The sequence below is a fragment of the Myotis myotis genome, unplaced genomic scaffold, assembly GCF_014108235.1.
Source record: "Myotis myotis isolate mMyoMyo1 unplaced genomic scaffold, mMyoMyo1.p scaffold_m19_p_2, whole genome shotgun sequence".
Lineage (NCBI taxonomy): Eukaryota > Metazoa > Chordata > Mammalia > Chiroptera > Vespertilionidae > Myotis > Myotis myotis.
The window spans coordinates 135,604,544-135,632,289 of record NW_023416324.1 but is presented as its reverse complement, the minus strand read 5'-3'; the positions used below and the strand labels follow the sequence as shown (position 1 = coordinate 135,632,289).

The following is a 27,746-nucleotide window of genomic DNA, read 5'->3' as shown; positions in this document are numbered from 1 at the left end:
TAAGAAGTAATCTCTGCTGTCAATTGCATGAATGAGATTTATATACATCAAGCATAGGATAATATAGTCCAAAACACAGATATTAATAAAGCCAAAATTAAGCAAAATCAATGCAAGGTTGGGTTAACAAGAAAAAGGAATCCAGCATTGCTGAGCTTTAAAGTAAGTGATACAGAAATTTGTATTTTTGTTTCTCAAATTTGATGCACAGGGCATTGCAGTTGGGAATAGTCTTATAGTTTTAATATAAAAATAATGTAACGGTATTATTTGGGAAGGCTAGGAGAAGTGTGTGTATACATACATAAACACATATGTATGCCATATATGTATGTAAATACATATATAGTATATACACAAATTACTTTTATATAAGTTAAAGTCAGACACAGAGAATAAAATGGAATTTACTTTAGAAATTATAATAAAAGTAACTCAGAATTATGTATTTAAGCCATTCTGACAATAAACTATATTATTCTCCTTACCAAATAACATGAAAAGTAATGTTAATAATATTTTGTGTAGTTTTAAAAAATACATGATAGTAAAAGTGCTTTTATAGTAATAAGCATGTTATTAGCCCTTTAGGGTAATAAATATATAATTTTTAAAATTATTAGTTTTAGAATTTATCTATACTAATAAAAGCTAGGTGGCCCTCATGCGAGACATCATCACAAGATATCCGCCCCAGATGGCAGCCGCAAGATGGCTGTGCGCACAGCGGAGGTGGGGCCTGGTGGCTGCTCTGTGCAATGAGGCCTGGGGGTCCCGCGGCTCCGCGTGGTGCGGAGGAGGCTGGTCCCGGCATCTCCGCTGCCTTGCATGGAGGAGGTGGGTTGCAGCAGGGGAGGGCAGTTGGGGGATGATCAGGCTGGCAGGGGAGGGCAGTTGCAGGCAATCAGGCCAGCAGGGGAGGGCAGTTGTGGGCGACCAAGAGGCAGGGAAGGGCAGATGGGGGCGACTGGGCTGGCAGGGGAGGGCAGTTGGGTGAGATCGGGCTGGCAGGGGAGCAGTTAGGGGGTGATCAGGCTGGCAGGCAGAAGTGGTTAGGGGTAATCAGGCAGGCGAGTAGTTAGGAGCCAGTGGTCTTGGATTGTGAGAGGGATGTCCGACTGCCGGCAATCAGACTTCCCCTGAGGGGTCCCAGATTGGAGAGGGTGCAGGCTGGGCTGAGGGACAACCCCTCCCCCCACCCCCATGCATGAATTTCATGCACTGGGCCACTAGTATTACATAATAAAGCAGTAACAAGTTTTTAATGATTGGTGTTTGAGTAAAATCAATAATTTCTAAGTAATACAAGCCTTTCCCATTAGAAGTGAACCTCTGAATTATTTTTATTAGAATACTAGGGCCCCAGTGCATGAAGATTCATGCATGGGGAGGTAGGGAGGGGGCCCCTCAGCCCGACCTGTACCCTCTCCAATCTGGGAGCCCTCAGGGGAGCCCTCTCCAATCCGGGAGTTTCTGTCTGTCTTTGCAATCATATGAACGAATTGTCTGAGACCCCCCCAACCCAGTTTGGTTTGTTGCTCATGGAATAATAGAGGCTTTTTTTTTCTTCTTTGCTTCATTGGTGGAGATTTCCTGGAAGTTTTAGGATATCTTCCCTTTAATTTTTCCTAGACACTCTGATTTTACTTGTGTCTCTCACCTTTGCTTTCCCTCCATCCCCCACCACAACAGTAACTTGCTCCAGGCTCACTTTGCTCTAGTGTCTAGGAGATCCGTCTGCCACCAGAACTATGATTCCCAGCATTCCTGGTGCTTCCCGCGCTCTGGGCTTCCACTTCCGTCCTGGGCTGCCATCAGAACTACTATTCCCAGAATTCCTGGTGCTCCCCGCACTGGGAACAACCGAGGGAGCCACAGCTCCCCAAGCCTCCAAGCCTCTGGCTCTCCTGCTCTGCTCTCTGCTCAACGACTGAGGGAGCCACGTCCCCCCAAGCTGCCTGCTCTCCCGCTTCTTCTCTCTGCCTGGCGTCTGTGTATGCAAATTAACCCACCATCTTTGTTGGGTTAATTTGCATATTCACCCTGATGGGCTGGTGAGCGTAGTGAAGGGACAGTCAATTTACATGTTTCTCTTTTATTATATAGGATTGAAGGTTAATCCAACTTTCATTTATTTTGCTTTTAGTTATTTATAAAATTAAAGAATGTTTTTTACATTCATATTTGAACTATTTCAGCTTTAACTAGAAACTAATAGTATATGAGCATATATGATTAAACCACGTGAAATAAGAATACCTCCACTATGAACAGAATGGCATATGCTTGCTATGTAACCCTGGTATTGTTTTGTGCTAAAAATTATAGGAGTGGGAGTTAGGTTCTAAGATCAGTGAATAAGGTAAAAATCAAAAGAGAATCTCTATCAAAATTACCCTCAAAAATTTTTAAACTATCCTTAAATAACCAGGACTTGGGTGTCTGGGAACATAAAAGCCAAAAACATTATGCATGGTCATACAAATAGTAATGTATGACTCCCAAGGACCCTGAAAGGTTCCCCTTGGAACTGTTCAGGACAGAGTTCCTCCTAAAGGCCTCGAATTCATTTATTTGTTTTTTTCTTTAATTGCTACAATGACTTCTCTTTTTCTAAACTGGGGTCTAGTTGAAGGTAGGGATGGGGGTAAAAAGAGATGATAGGCTAATCCAGGGGCTTTTGTTCTTTATATATAACTAGAGGCCCAGTGCATGGAGGGGGGGTGGTTCCCTCAGCCCAGCCTGCACCCACTCCAATTGGGCACCTCTCAGGGGATGTTCAACTGGCAGTCGGACAACCCTCTCACAATCTGGGATTGCTGGCTCCTAACCACTCACCTGCCTGCCTGCCTGATTGCCCCTAACCCCTCTGCCTGCCTGCCTGATTGCCCCTAACCTCTCTGCCTGCCTACCTGATTGCCCCTAACTGCCCTCCCCTGCTGGGCTGATTGAGCCCCCAACTGCCTCTGCCTGCCTGATCACCCCTAACTGCCCTCCCTTGCTGATATGATCTCGCCCCCAACTGCCCTCTCCTGCCAGCCTGATTGCCCCTAACTGCCCTTCCCTGCTGGTCTGATCTCGCCCCCAACTGCCTTCTCCTGCCAGCCTGATCTCACCCCTAACAGCTCTCTCCTGCCGTCCTGATCGCCCCTAACTGCCTCTGCCTGCCTGATTACCCCTAACTGCCCTCCCCTGCAGGCCAATTTGGTTCTGATTGGTCAGTTTCTATGCCAGTCAGCGTCAACAGCTCCGCCTCCTAGGCAGCCATTGACTCCTTACATTCACCCAGATTTGGTTCTGATTGGTCAGTTTCTATGCCAGTCAGAGTCTCTGGGCCTATCAACGGGGCCTGATCAGAAAGGCGGGGCTGATCAGCAGCCCCCGTGGAGGCCTGGAGAGAAATGGAGGCTCGGCTGTTGGCCAGGCTGGGAGAGAAAGAGAGGCAAATTTTGATCAATGGCTGCCAAGCGGCTATGGATCAGACCCTGCCCCTCTCTCTGCAGCCTCTCTCAGAGCCTGATCCACAGCCCCCTAGGCCAGTGATGGCGAACCTATGACACGCGTGTCAGAGGTGACACACGAACTAATTTTTTTGGTTGATTTTTCTTTGTTAAATGGCATTTAAATATATAAAATAAATATCAAAATATAAGTCTTTGTTTTACTATGGTTGAAAATATCAAAAAATTTCTATATGTGACATGGCACCAGGGTTAAGTTAGGGTTTTTCAAAATGCTGACACGCCGAGCTCAAAAGGTTCACCATCACTGCCCTAGGCAGTCAGTGCTGGGTCTGGGCACCCGCAGCGGCCCCAGTCAGTGCTGGGTCACCATGGCAACCCAGCACTGATTTCCGTCTGGTCGACCTTTCCAGTCCTTACGACCTTGGCTCTTTATTATATCGATTGGAATTTACATAAACAAAATGCATGTATCTTGTGACTATACTTTAGTCCACATGAGTATGGTTATGCTTAACAGTGACTTGTGTGCTTTTTACTGCTTCTCAAATCTATAATATTTCCTATTTTTTAAAAACATATTTTTATTGATTTCAGGGAGAAAGGGAGAGGGAGAGAGAGACAGAAACATCAATGATGAGAAAGGATCATTGATCAGCTGCCTCCCATATGCCCCACATTGGGGATTGAGCCCTCAACCTGGGCATGTGCCCTGACAGGGATCAAACCGTGACCTCTTGATTCATAGGTCGATGTTCAACCACTAAGCCATGCTGGCCAGACCATATTTCCTATTTTAGAAGCTATGCCACATTCTCTTCTGTACTGTAAACTGCAATGCTGCTTGATTGTGGGCTGTTTCATTCTAAATATTAGAGTAATTCATGATTTGACCCTAAACAAGGATTAGTCATGTCCAAAGATTAAAAGCTATTATAGCATCTACCAGTGAATACTTTAATTATTGCTATATTTCTTCATTTCTTAGAGGTGTTTATATTAATAAGTATTGTCAAATAAAAATTCATATGTAAATACAAAATAATAAAGGTCTCCATGGAAAACAGAGATAATCAGGGTTTTTAGTTGTGGCATTTCTCTGCATCTTCCTTATTCAAATGTCCAGTGAGAATACATAAGAGGATTCAGAATAGCTTCTGCACTGTCTTCCTAAATTATCTGACCAGTTTCTAAGGAACATACTTTAGGGAATACTGCTGTAGTAATGTCACCGAATTTAAATATCAAAATGTCTAGGGTACTCCTCTTATTGCTTACTACAAATAAAACCACACCTTTAGAAAACTAATGTCCTGTTTGAAAACAATCTGGCTTTCATATCTTTTAATTACTTGTCCAAGAAGTTTGTTGAAACTGAAGAAAATGAAAGAATGTATTTCAGTGACTTTGCTTTCAGACTCTACCCCATTCTTGGTGCACAGGCATAGTCAGATGACTTCACTTCTCTCTCTCCTGAGATGAGGCTGGTTTAATTCCTGAGTTTTCAAAATTTCATATAATTGGTGAGTGGAAATGTAATTTGCTAATTTTATGTCCTTAATATAGAAAGCTCATGGAAGGACATACTGTATACTAAATGACTTAAATGGCCTATTTCTCTGTTGAAAAGCATCCACTATTTGCTCCCAGGATGTTTTAATACCATAATCCCCTTTCTCTCCACACATTTCGAGTAACCTAGTTACGCTTTGGCCTTTATATGACTGCATTGGCAATTGATTTAGTAAGGTCAGGGACCCCTCATTGTTCACAGCCCCTGTGCAATAACTCTTCTCTCAGCTTTTCTTATAATGAAGTTGAAAAATGCTGCCTGTTTCCTGGATTTAAGGGCTGGGTACCATCAGCCTCACATGAATTCTCGGGAATATTACCTAATAAACAATAAATGCCCTTTCTTATCAACCATGTACAATGATAAATTCAGTCTGCTATTTGCTGAGTGCTTAGAAATTTCTGTTTTTTGTGATTAGTGCGAGCTGCCCACCTGAGAAATGTATTTACAGCAAAACCTGCAGCTCACATTTTAAAAAGCACATATTGTAGAACAGAAGGTCAAGGGTCTACTGCTTTCCTCAGATAAACAAGGAGGGAGTAGCATTCGGAAATCCCAGGTATAACTTATAATCAATTTATATTAGGGAAAAGGCTAGAGTAGGTAATGATACAGTTCAAGGTGCAATAACTATATACTTTCAATACATCTAAATATGTAAAACAATAGTACTGACACAGCAAATAAGCTTTTATTGTAATGAGCCCTTTGAGTTGATGATAGTACTAGTTTTTTTTTTTAATTTAGAAAGTTATTAGATAGCTTATAAATAGGTATCAAAACTGTCATTAAAAAGCAAGAAGGTATATAAATATACTTTTCAGACAAACAAAATAGGAAAAGACCCATAGATACAGAATAGACTGATGGTTGCCAGAGCAGGGAGGTGTTGGGGGACTGGGTGAAAATGGGGAAGGGATTAAGAACTAAAAATTCATAGTCACAAAATAGTCCAGAGATATAAAGTATAGCATAGGGAATATAGTCAATAATATTATAATTACTATGTGTGGTGCAGGTGGGTACATGAAATATCAGGGAAGGGGGGACACTTTGTAAAGTATTTGATTGACTCTAACCACTATGCTATACACCTGAAACTAATACAAAACAATATTGAATATAAACTGTAATTGAAAAAAAAGTTTAAAAAAGCAAGAAGGTTTTTATCCTCAAAAGTTTTCCGTTTTATATTCATCATGTAAATAGAATAGTAATAGAGCTATTAAAATGATTCAAGATTAGTGCTTGAGAAGCACTATTGCAAGGTAAGATCTTGTTTTAATAGGAAATCATTACATTCACTACAAGCTTAAAGGCTTTTCTCCACTTACTACTCTAACATAACATCCTTTCCCGTAGCTCTTACATTTATATATGGTTAGCAGAACTGTACAGAGAAGGTCCATTCTATTTTATATTCATTTTATTTCAAATATTTATAAATATTTTGCATGTTTCAAGTCTTCATAGCGACTATTCAAATGAGTGTATAATAGTTTTGTTAATGCTTAATAATTATTAATCCCCTAAAATTAGACTCTTAGATTGTTAACAACATTCTTTTATTATAGATGATTATACAGTCTTAAAGCATGTATCTTTTTGCTTCAGTTCAGGCAATTCCTTGAGGAAAATCCATAAGAAAGAAAAAAACATTAAGATGAAGTTAAAAGTCCCTGATGGCAGGAACCATATCTCACATCTTTCTATTTTTTGTAGGCCTTAGCACAATGCTGAAAGTATTACAGAAATTCATAAAATAAATGATTTAGCCTTGAATATTTTTTATAAAAAAGTAGGACCTGTGACAGAATGGCTGATTCATATTGAATAATCTATTCTCATTTAATTTTGTTAACTAGAAGAGTGCTTATTGATGTAACAGTCAGTCTGTTAAAGTGTATGCTTTTTACTTCGTGTATTTCTTGAATTGTGAAAGTGTTTGCTTATCTCTGCTTTATAGGCTTCAGAGTGGAGGAAAAGACGGTTAAAGGTGGAGTGAGGTAGCACAGGGTTACCGGACCTAGAACCACAAAATCAGCATTTACTTTACTCAATATCAATGCTTTTACATGAGTTTCTTTCTCATGTAAAGGAACTAGATTTTACACTATTTAGTTTATCCATAAAGTAATATCCTGATACATATACTACTTATCTAACCTTTGAATGAAGAAAAAAATTGCCCTTTCTACAATTAGGCCTAACAGTCAACTTGAACATAAGTTAATGAAAGAATTGATATATATTTTTTAACATTTTAAAGTGTAATTTTATTCCAAATATTCTAAAATCTATAGAACCATGCCATATATCTTGTGACTATTTTGTGCTTCTGGGCAATACCTTTTTGTTCTAAACAATGTGTATCTCCACAGTGTTAAATTGGAAATGTGAATTATTTTTTGTTAGCTCTTTATTTTCAGAAAGTCTTCAGGATTTTTTATCAATATTATTTAATTCTTCTAAAAGCCTGATAATTGGTGCAAAGTATAAAGGAATAAAATTCAAAACAAAATTTAAAATGAGAGGTGTGTTTGAACATTAGGAGGGATAGATGCTGAGTAGGAAAATACTGTTTAAACCACTCCCATAATTCCAAGTACCCAGTGCATGGTCCCTATAGCTAGAGTAATAGCTATAGCTGAACCTCAAGGAAAGTCTATTTGTGTGAAGAAATAACACAGGAATATAAATAGATTTCATATCGCATGCCAACTACAATTCGTTAGCCGTGGTTGTCAAAATGTTGCCTTGAGAGGAATACTGAGGTAGCATTTGGGCTCAGTGGGAAAGTATGTGATGATTAGTAATGTCTGCCAAAGCAAGGGAAAAAGCAAAGCATATATTTTCCAACACTGGAAAAATTCAATCTACAAAAATGCCTGAGGATGTAATTCTGGAATTGTGTGACTGCCATATTTTCCTGATTTTGCTATTTTGTTGTAGTTTCTATTTTTTTTTCCAAGTAATGTTCTTCAAGTGGCTGAGCATTACAGAAAGATCTTGGGGGAATAGAAAATATGGACTATGAATTTGCTACTTATTCCCATAAATGAGGGCATATACTCTACATCCTTGTATGTGTAGTGGAACATAAAATAATAGGTTGTGCCTCACTACAAATTCTTTTGGGGATTTTAGTATACCCCATTTATGAAGTCTGGTTATTTCAGAGAAAAACCTATCTGGAAATGTAAAAATGTACCCTCTTTCCTATAATCACATTTTTGAAACAGTGCTGTATTGGGAAACATCTTAGCATTTTGTGGGATTGTTTACTGTGTATGGAAAGAACAAGAGCTATGTAGTCAGTGCACCTTGTTCAAATTCCTGATGTCCTAATTATTTGCTGCGTACCTTTGGGAAAGTTAGCCTCTTCGAGTCTTCATTTCCTTATCTGAGGGATGGAGATAATAATAGTAGGGAATAAATGACCTAACAGATGAAGGTGCCTAATACAATGACTGGCACATAGTAGGTTCTCAACAAATAACAGTAAGATTGTTGATAATGTATATTAAATTTTGTATCAACATTAGTATTGGTGTTAACATTGGTATTATTTTGTGCCAACAGTTCAGGTAAATTGATTTTCTAATGGGTGGAAATTTCACACTTCCTGATTAATATTTAATGTTCTGTCTTCCTTCCACAAAGCTTTGCTAATCCCTCAATTCAACACTGGATTTTGTCCAGCTAGTTACTTCTCTGACATAAAAAACGTCATTAAAAGTGTTTGTTACAAAAAAAGTGTGTGTTACAGAAGTCAAACAAAACAAGTTCTCCATGAGTTGGTATACAGAGATAACAATTTAGCAAGTGCTGATTATGTACAGTCCAGGCAACACTGAGCAAGATCTTTCAAAATGAATGGAAAAAGGTATATCAGATTGTTGAAAGTTATTGCCCACTGAAGACAGCATTATAGGTGCTTTATTAACTAGATGAAGAGAGGCACTATCATTTAGTTTTATAATGTTAACTTGTAGTTCTCTAAAGCAGAGGTTCTGAATTATGATAGTGGTTTGAGTTTTTCTCTACCTTCATGACTCACATATTAATGGAAGCTTTAAAAGTTAAACTAGATTTATATACACTAAGAAAAGTGGTGGGAATCAACATGATTAAAATGGCCATACTACCCATCAGCAGATGAGTGGATCAAAAAACTGTGGTACATCTACACAATGGAATTCTATGCTGCGGTAAAAAAGAAGGAACTGTTGCCATTTGCAACAGCATGGATGGACCTGGAGAGCATTATGCTAAGTTAAATAAGCCAGTCAGAGAAAGATGAATACCACATGATATCACTCATTTGTGGAATATAGAGAACAACATAGACTGATGGACAGGGACAGATCCAAAGACAGAGAAATAGCGATCAGACTATCAATCCCCAGAGGGAAAGTAGGGGAGGGTGGGGGTAAGGGGAAGAGATCAACCAAAGGACTTGTATGCATGCATATAAGCCAAACCAATGGACATGGACAAAAGGGGGATGAGAGCATGAGTGGGGCGGGGGAGGTTGGGGGTTAATGGGGGGGATGAAGACACACTTGTAATACCTTAACCTATAAAGAAATTAAAGATAAAAAAAATAAAAAAATAAAAAAGTGGCCATACTACCCAAAGCAATCTATACATTCAATGCAATCCCTATCAAAATACCAATGCCATATTTCACAGACCTAGAACAAACTCTCCAAAAATTCAATTGGAATACAAAAAGACCCTGAATAGCCGCAACAATTTTGAAAAAGAAGAACAAAGTTGGAGGAATCACAATATCAGATATCAAATTATACTATAAAGCCACAGTACTCAAAACAGCCTGCTACTGACACAAGAACAGGCATATAGACCTTTGGAACAGAACAGAGACCCCCCAAAACCGACCCAACTCATTAAACTCTCCATCAATATTTAACAAAAGAGGCAAGAGCATACAATGGAGTCAAGACAGTCTCTTCAATAAATGGACAGATACATGCAAAAAAATGAAACTAGACTGCCAACTTACACCATACACAAAAATAAACTCAAAATAGATAAAAGACTTAAATGTAAGATGTGAAACCATAAAAATCTTAGAAGAAACCATTGGTGGCAAAATCTCAGGCATTTCTTGTAGCAATGTTTATAGATACATCTCCTAGGACAATGGAAACTAAGGAGAAAGTAAACATATGAGTCTACATCAAAATAAAAAGCTTCTGCACAGCAAAAGAAACCAACAACAAAATAACAAGAGAGCCCACTGCATGGGAGAACATATTTGCCAATGTTACATCCGATAAGGGTTTAATCTCCAAAATTTATGGGGAATTCATACAACTTAACAAAAGGAAAATAAACAATCCAATAAAAAAATGGACAAAGAACATAAATAGGCAGTTCTCCAAAGTGGACATAAAGAAGGCCAACAAGCATATGAAAAAATGCTGAAAGTCATTAATCATCAGAGAGATGCAAATCAAAAGGACAATGAGGTACAACTTCACACCTGTCAGAATGGCTATCATCAACAAATCAACAAACAATATGTGTTGGCGAGGATGTGGAGAAAAGGAACCCTCATGCACTGCTGGTGGGAATGCAGACTGGTGCAGCCACTGTGGAAAACAGTATGGAGTTTCCTCAAAAAATTAAAAATGGAATTCCCATTTGACCCAGTGATCCCACTTCTAAGACTATATCCCAACCAGAAACACCAATCAGAAAGGATATATGCACTCCTATGTTCATAGCAGTACAATTTACAATAGCTAAGATTTGGAAACAGCCTAAGTGCCCAGCAGATGAGTGGATTAAGAAACTGTGGTTCATCTACATAATGGAATACTACACTGCTGTAAAAAAGAAAGAACTCTTACCATTTTCAATGGCATGGGTGGACCTGGAGAGCATTATACTAAGTGAAATAAGCCAGTTGGAGAAAGATAAATATCACATGTTCTCATTCATATGTGAAATATAACAAACAATATAAACTGATGAAGAAAAATAGACCCAGGGACATAGAAGCATCAAACAGACTGTCAAACCTCAGAGGGAAGACAGGGGAGGGTATGTGTGGGGGGAAGAGATCAACAAATAAACTCATATGTGTATATGCATAACACATAGACACAGACAATAGGGTGGTAAAGGCCTGAAGGGAGGGGCGGAGTAGGAGAGATCAATGGGGGAAAATGGGACATATGTAATACTTTCAACAATAACGATTTTAAAAAAAGAAAAAAAAAGAGCCCTAACAGGTTTGGCTCAGTGGATAGGGCGTCGGCCTGTGGACTCAAAGGTCCCAGGTTCGATTCTGGTCAAGGGCATGTACCTTGGTTGCGGGCACATCCCCAGTAGGGGGTGTACAGGAGGCAGCTGATCAATGTTTCTAGCTCTCTATCTCTCTCCCTTCCTCTCTGTAAAAAATCAATAAAATATAAAAACAATAACAACAGTACTTTGCCCTGACTGGTTTGGCTCAGTGGATAGAGCGTCGGCCTGCGGAATGAAAGGTCCCAGGTTGGATTCTGGTCAAGGGCATGTACCTTGGTTGCGGGCACATCCCCAGTAGGGAGTGTGCAGGAGGCAGCTGCTCGATGTTTCTAACTCTCTATCCTTCTCCCTTCCTCTCTGCAAAAAATCAATAAAATATATTTAAAAAAAGAAAAGAAAAGGAAAGGAAAGCAAAGTGGTGGTTCCAGTTCCTAAGAGCTAAGATATTATAAGATCTTTAGCTATGGTCCAATAGGTAATTAGAATATTTCTCAGTGCCTTGGCCTGAACAGAATATGATTTTTGTGGCAAGTGACTATCAAAGACTGGTCCATCTGATCAGCAGCTGCCCATCCCTGGATGTCACCTTTTTAAAGCTAATGTTGTCAAGGAGCCCATAATCTGTAAAATTCTTTGTCAGTGACATTCTGGGGATCTGGAGCAGAGATTGTAGGAAAGTGTTATTTTCCTATTACACTGCAGCACTGTGCTAAAGCATTGGCCAGCTGACATCAACATACACTCAGTAGGCTGCAGTGGATGGAGGAAATGAGCGGGGTTGAAGAGGTGGGAGAATGAATGTGTAGGACAATGTGGATGGGGCTGGGAAGGTGGGGCTGGGAAGGCAGGGCTGGGTGAACGAACACCCATATAGCTATCAATCCACTTCATGCTATTAAACTACTGGAGCCAAGATGTAACTCTGGACTCTGGGACTATGCTTGACTTGGGGTTGAGAGTAGTTACCAATTTGATCATGAAGGTCAGGGAAGAGGGAGCAAGAGGTGTTCCTGCTGCCATTGTCCACATAGCCTTGGCCTCAAACTGGGCCTTTTCTCCCAGGGGCTGTGCACCATGTGATAGCTACAAATAATTCTTTGAAAGGAGATTATAGGACAGAATTATGGAATAAATTAAAGTGAAAATAGTATGAAATTCACACATATGAAAGGATAACTGCCTATATTATAAAGGTGTTTTTGCAAAATTATTTTTTACAATCAATTTAAGGTTATAGTTACAATAACACTATGCTCACTAATATATCCATACACCTTCTTGAGTAGGAGAGAAAGCAAGAAGTTCGGGAGCTGCACAGAGCTCTGAATGCTCCCATGGGAGTGTGTCAGGCCCAAGACTATCAGCATTATTTAGAGATGCTGCTCAAAATAATGAAAGCCTTCTCTGCCCAACATTATTTCTGTTGGGTATGTCTTTTGAAAGGAAATATTAAAGGTATAAGGTTATGAAATTTCCACTATATTAGTATAAAATTATTAAGCTGTGGATTTCGAAGCCTTCCTCATCTTCCTTTGTTGCCTTAATTTCTTCCCCTCTTACTACTCTGTTAAGAGAAAGGTTAAAATCTTCTCAGGTGAATTTTTGAGAAAAAGCAATTAGAGTGGAATAAAAACCATGGGAACCTAGAGGATGAGAGAGTTGTGTCAGTGTAAAAGTGTGAGAGAACCTTGCGAGTTTGGGGATAGTAGAGAAGAGGCAAGTGCAGGAGAGTTTAATAAGAGTCACTGTGGGTTATATACTTAGACTTCTTTCCCAGGCTGAGAGCTCTATGGGAGGAAAGACTGAAATTCTGCATTCTGTCACATTTCCTTAATCCAATATCACTCTGGGACACAGGACTGGGCTTTGGCACTTGGGGGATGGAGGGGCAGTGCCACAGTTTTCTAAGCATAAAACAAATGAGGCATTCTTCACCTAACATTCTTACCCTTATCTGCCATGTCTCTTCTCCCTAAACAGTCTCAGTGCTTTGGGATCAGGGACAGGGTGAGTGGGCAGCAGTGGAGGTGAGGGGGTTGACAGGGGATCCCATTCATGCTATTGGGAAAATAATGCTGATAAAAGTTCAGGCACAATACCTTTAGAACACTGGTTCCTTTGGTTTCTCAAACAAAAGGATGTTAAGAGCAACAGCAGGTAGTGCACATGTCTGTGTCAAGGACAGCAAATCAGTAACACAAACCTCCATTTGGTCTCCCACAGATTAGACTTGAGGACTGAATCAAACTGCCAACTGTCTAGACCAGTGGTCGGCAAACTCATTAGTCAACAGAGCCAAATATCAACAGTACGATTGAAATTTCTTTTGAGAGCCAAATTTTTAAAACTTAAACTATACAGGTAGGTACATTGTTATTAACTTAATTAGTGTACTCCTAAACTGGCCTTTGCTAAAAACATCCTCAATCTGATTGAGGTACGTCTGCTGAGGTCAACCCCTTCCAACTCTCCCATCCACACTCATCTTGTATACTTGTTTCATCTATCTCCTTTCGTTCATCCTCTCAATATGTCCAAACCATCTTAACATACCTAAAAAAATGTTTCATTTTATAATAATAAAGCCACCAACACAAAATAATTACAATTCTTAAATTGATGACAAAAATACCTGTAGGATTTGCAGCTGGTTGAAAAAATACAGGTAACTTTATGCTTCGAGTAGGTACTTTTGTCACCCATGCGATTTGCGGACGCAACTAGCACTAACCACTGCACAATGAGACTGCTGACGGACTGGCTCACTCAACTCGTGCATGAATCCCGCGTGCCTCCCCCGCGCTGCGTATCCCACGGCCCACCTGCCCCCACTTCTTCTAACGCCACTTCTTCAAAATAGACTCGCCCAGGCCGAAAACTGACTTCTGCGCATGGGCCACGAAGTTTCCATCGCACTGTACGTGCGCTCCTGCACGCGGTATTTTGTGGAAGAGCCACACTCAAGGGGCCAAAGAGCCGCGGTTTGTCGACCACTGGTCTATATTATTAAAGCACCAACTTCTGGTCCTCATGTGGCGTGCCTCCGGAAGCCTGCCATTCACTGACCTGCGCACTCATTACCGTACATCCCACTGAACCTTAGACCTCGGCCCTCAGACAAGGGGCCCTCATCTTGATTTCAACTCTTATCATTTTGACTTTTGGTATTTTCTCATATTAGATTCTTCATCAGTATTTTCCAAATGTGATGAACATTCATAATCTTGAAAAAGCAGGAAGAAATTGTTTTATCTCTTTCTTCAAAAAGAAGGCTCTTACCTGCCTGCTTGTATAGCCACAGAACAGCTGGAGAGCTCTGCTGGGGGGCACTGGCTGTGGGGTCCGGCGACCCTATACCATAACGAGAAGCCCAGAATAAATGATTTCAGTTTATAGGTGCCAATGTTCTTTCATTAACGCAGACTCACTCCATGAGCCCTTTCTGCTAGCTCTTTCTCCTCAATGTTAAGGCATGCCTGACTCTTCCACAAAACATATAAAGACATTATCTCTAACTAATTCTCTTTCTCTTCAGAGACAAGTTTCTTGAAAAACAAAACCAAAACCAGACTTGTACTTTATATTGCTCTTCTTTCTGACCTCATATTCCTTCCTCCTCCATTGCAATCTGTCTTACACAACTTTATTGAAAATGCTCTTGCAAAGGCTGCCCATGAACACCTAAGCATCTTGTTGCTCAATTGAACAGTGTGGTGACTGTGGGGGTGGGAAAGAGGAGAGGCATAGCAGCGTAGGGGGTTGTGGTGGTGGAAGAGGGTATATGGGGGATAAGTGGGGGAAAATAAATTCAATGGATATACTTCACCTTCTATCTTCTCGAAGCTTTGTGGAGCCTTGGATCTCACGCTCCTTGAGTCTCTCTCCCTTTCTGGCTTCTATGATACCACTCCTCCCCTGCTTTCCTCATTACCTACCTGGCTCTTCTTCCTCAGTGTCCATTGTACTCTCCTTCAGTTTATTTCTTAAATCTTGGTGTTCCAGAGGATTGCATTCTATTCCTGTTAATTTGTATTCTTTATATTCTCCAGGGTTTACCTTAACTACATTTAAAGCTTCAGCTACAATCTATATGCTGATGATCTTCGAACCTACATCTCTAGCCTAGATCTTTTCACCTGAGGTTCAGTCGACACATATAACTGCCTATAGGACTTCTCTGCTCAAAGTAGTCTCATTTCTATTCCAAAATCTTGCCCTTCTTAGTGGTAATAGCATCAACCAGCTTGTCTAAGAAAAAAACTTGACAAATATCCTTGATTCTTTTTTCTCCTCCTTTCGCTATATATTCAATCAATGACTAAGACACATTTTTTTTTCTTGCTTAATAATAAATCAGTTTTTTAATCTCCTGACCCCAAGCCCATTCCCATTTCATAAGTCAGGCCCTGATTTTTTCTAGCTTGTATTGCTGCAAATATATAATTGTCTGTTTCCAGTCTCCTTGTATTTTACTCCCAGTCTACATCATCCCTCGAATGATCTTTAAAAAACGCAAATATAATTTTGCCATTTTCTTGCTCAAAAATCTCCAATGGCTGCCATAGCTTTTGTGATAAAATTCAGAGGTCCTTCCAACCTCCCACCCACCCTTACTTTACAGCTTCCTGGGTTGGACTGCTTTAGGGAAGATGGCTAGAGTGAAAGCTTAATCTCTGGCTATTTCATGCTTGGCTTCACTTTACTAAGGATGCCAATTAGTGATTTAGAGGTGAACGCATGTGCTCTGCTTGAGCTCAGGCCTGCTTCAAGCAGTCCTTGAAGAGCCTCCGGCCTTACTGTTACTAAAAACCGTGCTGACTTGAACTTGTGACCTAAAGTTAAATATCTGTGTATCCTGCTGGGCATCCCCTGAGCCAGGAAAGTGAGTTTTGGAAAGGCTTTGGTTACTTTTAAGTCCAATTTGGCCTAAATAAAGAAATATATGTTCAACTTAATAATATTTTCAATGTCATAATTTCAGACACAGATGGTAGTATTTTTTCCTTCTACTCTTTCCCTTCTTATAATTGCTTTTCAGAGAGAGGTGAGTAGATCTTAACTTTTATAAAATGGGATACGAGTGCCTTCATTTTCTTGTCTTTCTCTGGCTTTAGGAATGGAAAGTAACAACAGCTGGGTGTGATCATATCAGCAGGAAACATCCTTGCTCCTGGCAGGTTCACAAATTGCTCATCTTGCCTGACATTTCAAATAGAGGGACAGAACATACATAGAACGAACAAGAAAATTAAAGGGGCTGCAGGCATGCATATATTCTACTTATAAAAGTAAGGAAGGATCAGTAAGTAAAGGATATGTAAATACCAGAAACCCACACAGGACAAGCATAAAAAATTTCACAAAGATTTGATATGGAGAAAAGAAAAGGGGAACCTATTTTCTTGTGAATAAAAAACAACACAATTTTCTAAAATGTTAATATATTCCTTTGCAGCTGTTAAGTAAAATATAGTTCATACACCATTTTCTAAAAGGTTGACAACTAGGTGGTTATCAAGGCAAACTTCCTCTTCTCTGTTAGTCTGTCTACAGCCTGAAAGAAATTGATTGTCAAGGGAGAAAAATCAACTCTATGCATCTTACACAAGGATGTCTTCCACCAGGGTGTGAAGGGCACTGGGATTGCGGATCAGTTTGTCAAGGAAGCTGACAATGTCAGTAAATTTTGGTCTGTGATTTCTCTCCTTCTGCCAGCAATGGAGCATCAGCTGGTGCAGAGATGCTGGACAGCCCATGGGAGCTGGAAGTCTGTAACCTTCTTCAATGGACAGAATGACCTAAAGGCAAGCATACAGAGGTTATTCTCTTACTTTGTGGGACAATAATACATATGCTAAGTTATAATTCCTTTTTACTAGTATATAGGAAGTAAAAGCCAAAATATTGGTAAATATGAAAACTACTTGTGAATTCAAATGGTCCAGACAAGGTAAATACAAAAGCTGTGAAGGAAAATTGCAAATATCTCCATAACATCCTCTAATCCCTCTGACAGGAAAATGTGTCTTTTAAACACGTGGTGTACGGAAGGGAGGTTAAGTTTCATCACAATGTCAAGAAACAGTTTTTGTGTGGTTTAGCTGGAACATCTCAAAACCCATATAAGACATCAGAAAGTCAGCGTAAGATTGATACATTTAGTGCAAACCATGTGTAACAAGTGTTTTGGGTAAAATGTACTTCTGCTGAAGCACTGAATTCCTGAATAATTATTTTATCCTTTAATAATAAGTCCATGTGTATTCTTTTCTAGTTATCATTTCTTCTTTATTGCCTATTGAATTCCTCTTCACCTACTCCTGGCTTTCCCCTAGTCTGATGCATGATTGTAGGTCCTCTAATAACTTCTAAGATCATTTCATCTTTGGAATGTTATCGATGGCTAGCTTAAGGCCTCAGAGCAACAGAGGCATCCAACCCAGCTTTCTCTGGGCCAGCGCTCTCCAATAGCACTTTCTGTGAGGATGAAATATTCTCTGCCCAATATGCTAGCAACTGGTCACGTGTGGCAAGGGGCGTTAGAGATGTGGCTAGTAGGACTTAGGAACTGAATTTTTAGTTTTAGTTTGCACTAATTAAAATTTAAAAAGGCACATGTGGCTAGTGGCTACTCTATGGGGCAGCACAGCTCTAGAGAAAGAACTCTCTTTACAGTGGTTCTCAACCTTTCTAATGCTGCGACCCTTTAATACAGTTCCTCATGTTTTGGTGACCCCCGATTTCATTGTTACAAATTGAACATAATTAAAGCATAGTGATTAATCACAAAAACAATATGTAATTATATGTGTTTTCTGATGGTCTTAGGCGACCCCTGTGAAAGGGTCGTTCGACCCCCAAAGGGGTCGCGACCCACAGGTTGAGAACCGCTGCTTTATAAGAAGCCAAAGTTAAAAAAAGAAAAAAAGAAACCGAAGTTAAGAGCAACAGTGGATGATGAGGTTTTATTTTTATTTTTGTAATATAATCAGTAGATAAGGCAAGATATTGATTATATGGCCCACTTGGGAATTTCTTTTCTTTTTTTTTTTTTTGAATGTGTCCTTCTTTTTTTTTTTATTATTATTATTATTAGTTAAGGTATTACAAATGTGTCCTCATCCCCCCCATTAACCCCCAACCTCCCCCCCCCCCACACAAACTCATGCTCCCATCCCCCTGTTGTCCATGTCCATTGGTTTGGCTTATATACATGTATACAAGTCCTTCGGTTGATCTCTTCCCCTTACCCCCTCCCTCCCCTACTTTCCTTCTGGAGATTGATAGCCTGATCGCTGTTTCTCAGTCTTTGGGTCTGTCCCTTTTCATCAGTCTATGTTGTTCTCTATAATCCACAAATGAGTGAGATCATGTGGTATTTATCTTTCTCTGACTGGCTTATTTCACTTAGCATAATGCTCTCCAGTTCCATCCATGCTGTTGCAAAAGGCAAGAGTTCCTTTTTTTTTTTTACCGCAGCATAGTATTCCATTGTGTATATGTACCACAGTTTTCTAATCCACTCATCTGCTGATGGGCACTTAGGCTGTTTCCAAATCTTAGCTATGGTGAATTGTGCTGCTATGAACATAGGGGTGCATATATCCTTTCTGATTGGCGTTTCTGGTTTCTTGGGATATATTCCTAGTAGTGGGATCACTGGGTCAAATGGGAGTTCCATTTTTAGTCTTCTGAGGTAGCTCCATACTGTTCTCCACAGTGGCTGCACCAGTCTGCATTCCCACCAGCAGTGCAGAAGGGTTCCTTTTTCTCCACATCCTCTCCAACACTTGTTGTTTGCTGATTTGTTGATGATAGCCATTCTGACAGGTGTGAGATGATAACGCATTGTCGTTTTGATTTGCATCTCTCGTATAATTAGTGACTTTGAGCAGGTTTTCATATGTCTTTCGGCCTTCTGTATGTCCTCTTTTGAAAAGTGTCTATCTAGGTCCATTGCCCATTTTTGTTAAAATTAACCCAGAATTTATGTAACTTATAATTTTTTTTTTTAAAAATATATTTTATTGATTTCCCACAGAGAGAAAGGGAGAGAGATAGAGAGTTAGAAACATCGATCAGCTGCCTCCTGCACATCTCCCACTGGGAATGTGCCCGCAACCCAGGCACATGCCCCTGACCAGAATCGAACCCAGGACCTCTCAGTCCGCAGGCCGACGCTCTATCCACTGAGCCAAACTGGTTTCGGCAACTTATTTTTTAATGAAGCATTCATAGGTATTCATATGAGCCTTTCTTCTTATATCATTTCTTGGAGAAAGACAAAGAAAAAGGGTTTATTTTCCTCATTTTTGGGGTGGGAAAACTGAGGGAAAGACAAATATTTAAAGACAAACACAATTCAACCTCACTCCTGCCCTCTCTTGACAACAAAAATATAAAAGTGCAAATGTTAATATTACTAACAGAATACCCTTAATTGTAATGCCATCTGCACACGTTCTGTAATTAAAAAAAAAACCCACATCTTATTTTAATTTCTTTTAAAATTGGCACTACTTGACATGACTCTACAATACCTGTAATTTCTGCTAGAGACAGTTTGTAAAAAGGAGCAGTAAAATGCCTTCAGGAACCTCTGAACTGCTCAGCTGTAGTTTTGTTTTGTTTTTTGTAATAGGGAATTTCTCGTAATCCCATCAGTGTCTTTGTGACCAGTCAGGATACCAGCATTTTTCTATTCATTTTACATTCCATTATTGAACAGGTTTTTCTTACCTGCTTTCTGAGTACTTTTGCTACCACCTAGGCTTGGGTTTTAAGACATTTTGCAACACATTTTAGTACAACAGGATGTGTATAAAAATGCTTGTAACACCTCAAAACTACTGTGGACAGTTTTGAAAAGTACTAAGAAAAGTGGGATAGAATTCCACTATAGAAAGACTTAAAGATCCCACCCCAAGAGAGCTCTCTAGTAAATTTGCCACAGTTACCTAATTACAAGCGCTTAGAATAAAGTAAATGACAACTGAGGTTATATTCTGAGAAAAAAAATTAGCTGCCTTTACTGAGTATTTATCATGTGCTAGGCACTTTGCATATTTTCTTCATTTACTACTTAAAATAACTCAGCATGGTAGATTATTATCCCCATTCTTAAAGTTTCGATTTAGAGTGGTTAGAAAAATTGCCTGAATCCACACAGTATAGGTGGCAGATATGGAATCTGAACAGAGTTCCTTTTAGCTTCCAAACATTTCCTCTGGCTATTCTGCAGAAATGCTTTTTCAGTTTTCCTGATACATTTTCCTCCGCAGTTTTACATTAATTTACACAATTTTAGGGGTGATTAGCATTCTGTCTTTTGTCATAGCATCTGCTAATTAGACTTCAGTGTTTTTATTTGGATCTTAAGTTTAATTTTCTGGGTAAATAAAAAATTTACTTCATAGTTTGCAAACTAATCTCTGGCTGAACAGAGTAATTTCTGAATGCTCTGAGTCTTGCACACATTTCTATTATTGCATACATTACATTGTATTGTAATTTTTCATCTGTCTTTCCTTCAAAGCTATATATACTTGAAAACAGGGATTATTTCTCTGTATTTTGCTTTTTCATCATTTAGTACAGCGCCTGACACATTAATAAATGTTATTGACTTAACAAAAGTTATTAGAAGACATTTTTGGATTTGTCTTGGTAGAGGAGCAGATTCTCAGAAAACCTAGAGGCTCAAGGTACCCAAGATGGATTTACAGCACAAGCATGATAGCAACTGAATTCCTCTACGAAGGAAATATTAAAATAATGGTGCCTCAAGCAGCATTATCCAAAATGATCTCATGCCTCACTCTGATTTGCCTGGAGAATGAGCCAGGTGAGACTGGGGCTCTCTTTGCTCCCTGAGAGCAAGACTGAACCCAAACTCAGCCTCCTGTAATCCTAGTGGCTTTTTTCTCCTGTCCAGGGGGTTATCATCTCCCATGGGCCCCAAAGTCCTTGGCTGCTGGGGACCTGACTTTCCCAGACAACGGTAAACAGTTGACACTCAAATCTAGACTTGTTGGTGCTAAGCCAGCAATTTATTCTCTTTTTATTGACAATGTTGCTCATGCTTGTCCTGTAAGAAGAGAGAGTGACAAGAGAGTGTACTCTCCTGAAACCTTCACCCATAATATTCAATGTGTGTCTGGTCCCAGTATGCCCTCCCATGGGGACAGTGAAAAGATCTGGGGACTCACGACTATTTTTCTTGCTGCCTCCGGTTTTTAAGTTTCCTCAGTTTTTTAAATTGTAAAATTTGTCTTGAGCCTTGGTTCGTGAATGTTAAGCATTAAGGGTTCCACCTTATAGGAGAATAGAAATAACAACAATAATAACAGTGACAATAATAGTGAGAGCTAGTAACTGAGAGCTCTTGGGGACTTCCACGTGCCAGTTCTAAACGACTTGCATGTATCAACTCCTTTAATCCTCACAATAACCCTACGAGGAAGGTACTGTTGTTATTCTCATTTTATAGACCAGGAACTTAAACATTGAGAGGTTTAATTTGCCCAAGATCACACCCCTAAAAATTCTGGTTTCGAAGGTAGCCAGAGAAAAGACTCAAGCAATATGATTCACAAAAATGGTTAAAAGATGCATATTTCTAATGAATTTTTAATTTATTCAGATATATCAGTCACTTAAATGTGCTGTTGAGCATACTATGCATAAAGGTATAATGCAACGAGTAAAAAATGTGTCTTACTTCAGGAGCTGTATGATCTAGTGAAGGAGACTGAGGAGTGAGACTATGTTAAGTACCATGGAGGTCAGGGAGCTATGAGAGCCTGTGGGGGAACACCTGGCACAGCCTTGGGATGGCTTCTCAGGGAAGGTGAGCTGAATCTTAAAGAATATAGAGGGTGTCCCCTCAAAATGTACACACACTGTAACAGCTGATAGCTCAGTTGTGAAGGTGAAATGTATTTCAATAAACACTGCCTTTATAATTATTCAAAGTGTGTATACATTTCTTTGGGACACCCTATATATAAAAGGTAGCACAGTCAACTAGATGGGGAGAGAGGGGATTTAACCTTATCAGGGAATGAAAGTAGATTCGTTGGCTAGACAGAGTCTTCAAAGAGAGAATGGTGATATTTGAGGCTGGAAGATAAAGTAAAAATTATATTTCTTGAGATTACAAATTATTTTGCATGTTATAAACAAACATTTTGCAAAGTGGAAAAAGAATTTAGCAAGTAAACGACATTAGAGTTTCCTTTTGGAAGTTCACTCTGGCTTGCAGTGTGGAGAATGCACAGAGGGGAGGCCAGCGCAGGAGGCCAGCGGGAAGCTTGCAGGGATCCTGGAGAGATCAGAATGGCCTTGATGGAGACTGTGTTTTAAGAGACATGGACTGATTTGGCAGGAATACAGGAGTGGGTGAGATTAGATGTGGCAGTAGAGGAAGGAGACAAGAATAATTTCTAAGTTTTGGCCTTGGTCAACTGGCAAAGATAGAGGACACAGGAAGAGAAGCAATTTTTGGGCTGGAGCAGTGGTCGGCAAACTCATTAGTCAACAGAGCCATATATCAACAGTACAATGATTGAAATTTCTTTTGAGAGCCAAAATTTTTAAACTTAAATATAGGTAGGTACATTGTTATTAACTTAATTAGGGTACTCCTAAGCTGGCCTTTGCTAAAAACGTCCTCAATCTGATTGAGGTACGTTCGCTGAGGCCGACCCCTTCCAACTCTCCCATCCACACTCGTCTTGTATACTTGTTTTTTTCCCCTTTATTGATTAAGATATTACAAATGTGTCCTTATCCCCCCAATGTCCCCTCATCACCCCAATCCTTGTCTTGTATACTTGTTTCATCTATCTCCTTTCGTTCATCCTCTCTTTATGTCCAAACCATCTCAACATACCTTTCTCAATACTCGACACTACATCTTCTTTCACTCCACAACGTTCCCTAAAATTAACTTAATAAACTTTACTTAAAGTTTTAAGTCAACTTTGCAGTGTACATGCGCGCTCGCACGTGGTATTTTGTGGAAGAGCTACACTCAAGGGGCCAAAGAACTGCATGTGGCTTGAGAGCCACAGTTTGCCGACCACTGGGCTGGAGTGATAATGCATTTAATTTTCTATGAGCTTTCTGATTTCAGATTCAAGTAACATATATTACTTTGAGAGCTTATTATGTGCTGAGTTCTGGGCCAGGTGTTTTAACATAGCTTAATTTATAAAGTCTCAAAATACCTTATTATTGTTTATGTACATATTATAGGTAAGAAAACTGAAGTGCAAACTGATGAACAGATTGGATTTTGTAGCTAGTAATTCCTTGAAGACCAGACTAGAGTTACCATCTCTGTAGCCTCTGAATCATGGCAGTGGTAGAGACAATCTGTTTAAGTCTTGAGCCACATTCCTGACTCATTCCCCTGGAATTAGATCTTAAGCCCTCTCTTACCTGCATGCTCCCACTCTCACCTATCTGCTTATGACTTCCATTGCTGAAGCTCTAGTTCAGCTTCCTCTGCAGATTTCTCTGTCAATCATCTATAAGACATACCACTTCATAAAGTTGTCATATGCATGCCTTAGATTAATTTTGTTCAAAACTAACCCTATTCCTCCTTTGGGATTTCTGTCCTTTGCAAAGGGTACCACTCTTCCTCTTAGTGAAATCAGGGTAAAATATGAAAATGACTACACTGATAATTTCTGGCCTCTGCTTTCTCCCTGATTCTCAAAATTCACTTATGCTGATTCTACCACTCTCATATACTGTAAATCTGCTCCATTTTTAAGCTTCTCTCCAAATGACTTATCATTTTGATCACTGCAATAGCCTTATCCTCCTAACTCATCTTTTTTTTGTTGTTGTTAATCCTCACTCAAGGATATTTTTCCATTGATTTTTTTTTTTTTTTTTTTTTTTTTTTTTTTTGTGGGGGGAGAGTGAAAGAGAGAGGGAAAGACAGAGAGAAACATCAGTGTTAGAGAAACACATTGATTGGTTGCCTCCTGCACGAGCAACGCTCTATCCACTAAGCCAAACCAGCTAGGGCCTAACTCGTCTTTGTTTCTCCTTTTCCTCTTCCAATCATCTCCCAAGGTACACTCAAAGCAATCCTTCTGAAGAACTGTGATGGTGTCTTCCCATGTCTGAAATTCTGCAGGGGCTCACCATGATTCTGGCTCTCAGCCTTCACCCTGACCGGGTCCCGCTTCCCCTTTGGCCTTGGCATTACAAAGCACTTGCAGTCCCTCAGCTGGGTGAGCTGAGTGCCCCCCACAGCAACTGTTCCTTTTCCCACCTGTTCCCATCATGTGGGTCATAAGACGGTGCCAGGTCAAGTCAAAGACTAGAGCTCCAGTTGCCATATATGTGATTTACAAAAACTGTATTTTAGGGGCAGCTTCAGAAAACCTCAGTACTTATCTTTGTAAACATTGCTTTTGTGAGAAGTTTTACTTTATAGGTATTTTCTGATTGCTTAATTAAGGACTGACAGGGAGCTGGGAGCATATGGGTGCTTTGTCTAAAAGATTAATTGAGTTTTGTCGTTTCAGTATATGAAGGGTTGATAATTAACTAGAGAGAATTTTTTAACAGTTTGGTTTTATGACAGTTGTAGGCTGTCATCTTTTGGAGAAGAGTTAAACAAGGTTATACCCTTATTTAAAAATGTAAGGAGAAAATTAAAATAAAGTGAAAAAATATGAAAATGACTGCAGTGATCATTTCCATGCAGGAATTAGATTAGGAAAAGGAATTAGATTCTGTCAGAAGTTATTATCTAAAACCTGGCTGGTTATTCTAAAGAGATTGGACTGGTTCCTTGTCACTGACACTGCAATTTTTAGCAGCTCAGAATCAACATAAGGCTCAGTCAGGGCACAAGGCAGACTATTCTGCTCTTGCTGAATCCAGTGAGTTTTCCAACTGTCTTGACAGTTTCTGATTTAAACAGGCAATGTGCACCTTCTATTAAACCAGGCAAACTAGGAGTAGACAGCCAGCAAGAAGACACTGAAACTTCCTTGAACAGGGACTGCTTGGGCTGTGCAGGGAATCGCCTTTTTTTTTTTTTTTTTTTTTTTTGAATAAGACTGTTAACTATCTCCAAAAGAGCAGTACATTAAATTTAGCTATTTATACTTCCTTTTAAAAGAAACTCTCTCAAAATTTTAGCAAGGACTAAAATGTACATCAGTAAATGCAATGGGAAATATTTTTATTTTCTCTCTAAATACTTATCATGGTTTTGTGGAAAACCTATAATTTCAGGCAGAAGGGGGATGGTAAAGCAGAGGGTCCCAGTATATACTTACTTTTTGTGATAACAATTACTTGTACAAATAGAATATTAGATTTATAATACAGTGATACTAAAAGCACTGGTAATGTATTTTCCTTATGTACAATATAAAGATTGCATCTACATGGGCAAAAAAAGAAAAGAAAGTTTAGAAGTGGTTATAAGTAAATAACATTTATAATTTTATACCTATTTTCTTATTCAATGTTTTTCAACATATATAATTTATAGTTCAGTGAAAAGCAATCAAGACACAAGAGAAATTTAAGTGTACATTAAGAAAAAGGGGGATAGCCCAGCTGGTGTGGCTCAGTGGTTGAGCGTCGACCCATGAACCAGGAGGCCATGGTTTGATTCCTGGCCAGGGTTGCAGGCTCAATCCCCAATAGGAGACATGCAGGAGGCAGACGATTGATGATTCCCTCTCATCATTGATATTTCTATCTCTCTTCCCCTCTCCTTTCCTCTATCTGAAATAAATAAAAACATATTTTTAAAAAGGGAGGAGTATAGAGTAGGTTTCTATGTAAGATATAGACAGAACACACTTTTTTGAGGCTAATTTGTAATTTATAAATAATTATAGCAAGGAAACTGAAGATTTCCCTTTTAACTTTAAGATAAAGACTTTCTTGAGGCCCTGGACAGGTACTCAGTTGGTTAGAACATTGTCCTAATGCCAAGGTTGTGGGTTAGATTTTAGGTCAAGGAACATAAAAGAATCAACCAATGAATGTATAAATGGATAGAACAACAAATCAATTTTTTTCTCTCTCCCTTTCTCTCTCTCTCTCTTTCTCTAAAAATCAATAAGTAAAAAAGCAAGCAAAAAAAAAAAAAAAAAGACTTTCTAAAAATTCCTACACCTAAGACAGTTCTCAAACCTCATTTCTTTTTTTTTAAATTTCTTTATTGATTAAGGTATTACATATGTGTCCTTATCCCCCCATTGACCACCCCCCACCCCACCCCCGCTCATGCCCTCACCCCGTTGTCTTTGTCCATTGGTTAGGCTTATATGCATGCATACAAGTCCTTTGGTTGATCTCTCCCTCTTACCCCCACCCTCCCCTATCAAACCTCATTTCTGAAGTCGCAACAGAATGTCAAGAACCTATATAAAATGGAGAGTGCTTGTCCTTGGTTGGTTACCAACTTTCAGATTGTTGAATGAGTGGACAAAATAGGGAATAACATGAAGTATAGGACTCTCATAGGTTAAAAGATTATTGATGACATGATTTATCATTTGGAAAATCTTTATCCCTAACAGCTAAAGTCTTATTTCTTGAGACTGAGATAACTAACATCTGTCTATGCTTCAGTGTGTAAGGAACAGGATGAGCATTATTGAAGGAGCCATCTAAGTTACATCAAAATCCTAAACTGTCACTAACAAGCTCTGTCTCCTCCTTAGTAAAGAAAAGAGAACTGGATTCAGTGCTTGCAATAGTACATTTCAGCTTAAAAAGTTATGCTGCTAGAGTCATTTAAACTGGAAGCTTCATCTGTAGGACTTCTGGTAGCATTTCTGGATCTCCAGGTTCTATAACCTTTGTGTCTACATTGGGCCTCCTTTGAAAGGACTGGTTCCCACAGAGCTCCAAGTGCAGGGAGACAAACATTCTGACAGGGCCAGAGTATCTCCTGGTAAACCAAGACTAGGAAGATTTGGGGAACCATGATATTCCTTACCATGCCAGTTCCTCTCTAATAAATTATACTTTTTTCTTGAAAATATAAAGACACATTCCAAATCTATCTATTTAAAAGCATTTTTTTTTTCTTTAAGAAGACAATGTTCTTAAAACTCAGGGCCATTTTCTCAAGTGCTCTCTGGGTAAAAACCAAGTATTTCTTTACTGGTGCATCATTTTGATTTTAGAAAAACACCTTTAATCCATTTCCCAAACCCACTAAAAACATCTAAAAGCTATGCAAAAATAATTTATGAGTACAAAGAAAAAGGGGATTTAAAAATGCCATCTTTGTTCCAAAGAGAACAAAAGACCATAAAAATTAAAATGGTCAAAAGAGAACAAAAGATGGAATAACAATTATAACAGCAAAAGATTGTATTTTTCCCCAAACAGATACTGAAGGCATAATTAAATTTTTTTTAATAAAAACA

The 27,746-nt window shown here is 39.2% G+C and overlaps 1 protein-coding gene across 1 annotated transcript in view; it reads right to left on the bottom strand.

Annotated features, from left to right (window-relative positions):
- Window positions 1-27,746, bottom strand: part of EPHA6 (EPH receptor A6) — a 955,281-nt gene that overhangs the window by 3,517 nt on the left and 924,018 nt on the right. The window contains exon 16 of the mRNA XM_036349135.1: window positions 16,921-17,114. Coding sequence (XP_036205028.1) covers window positions 16,921-17,114 — 194 coding nt within the window. The remainder of the gene's footprint in view (window positions 1-16,920; window positions 17,115-27,746) is intronic.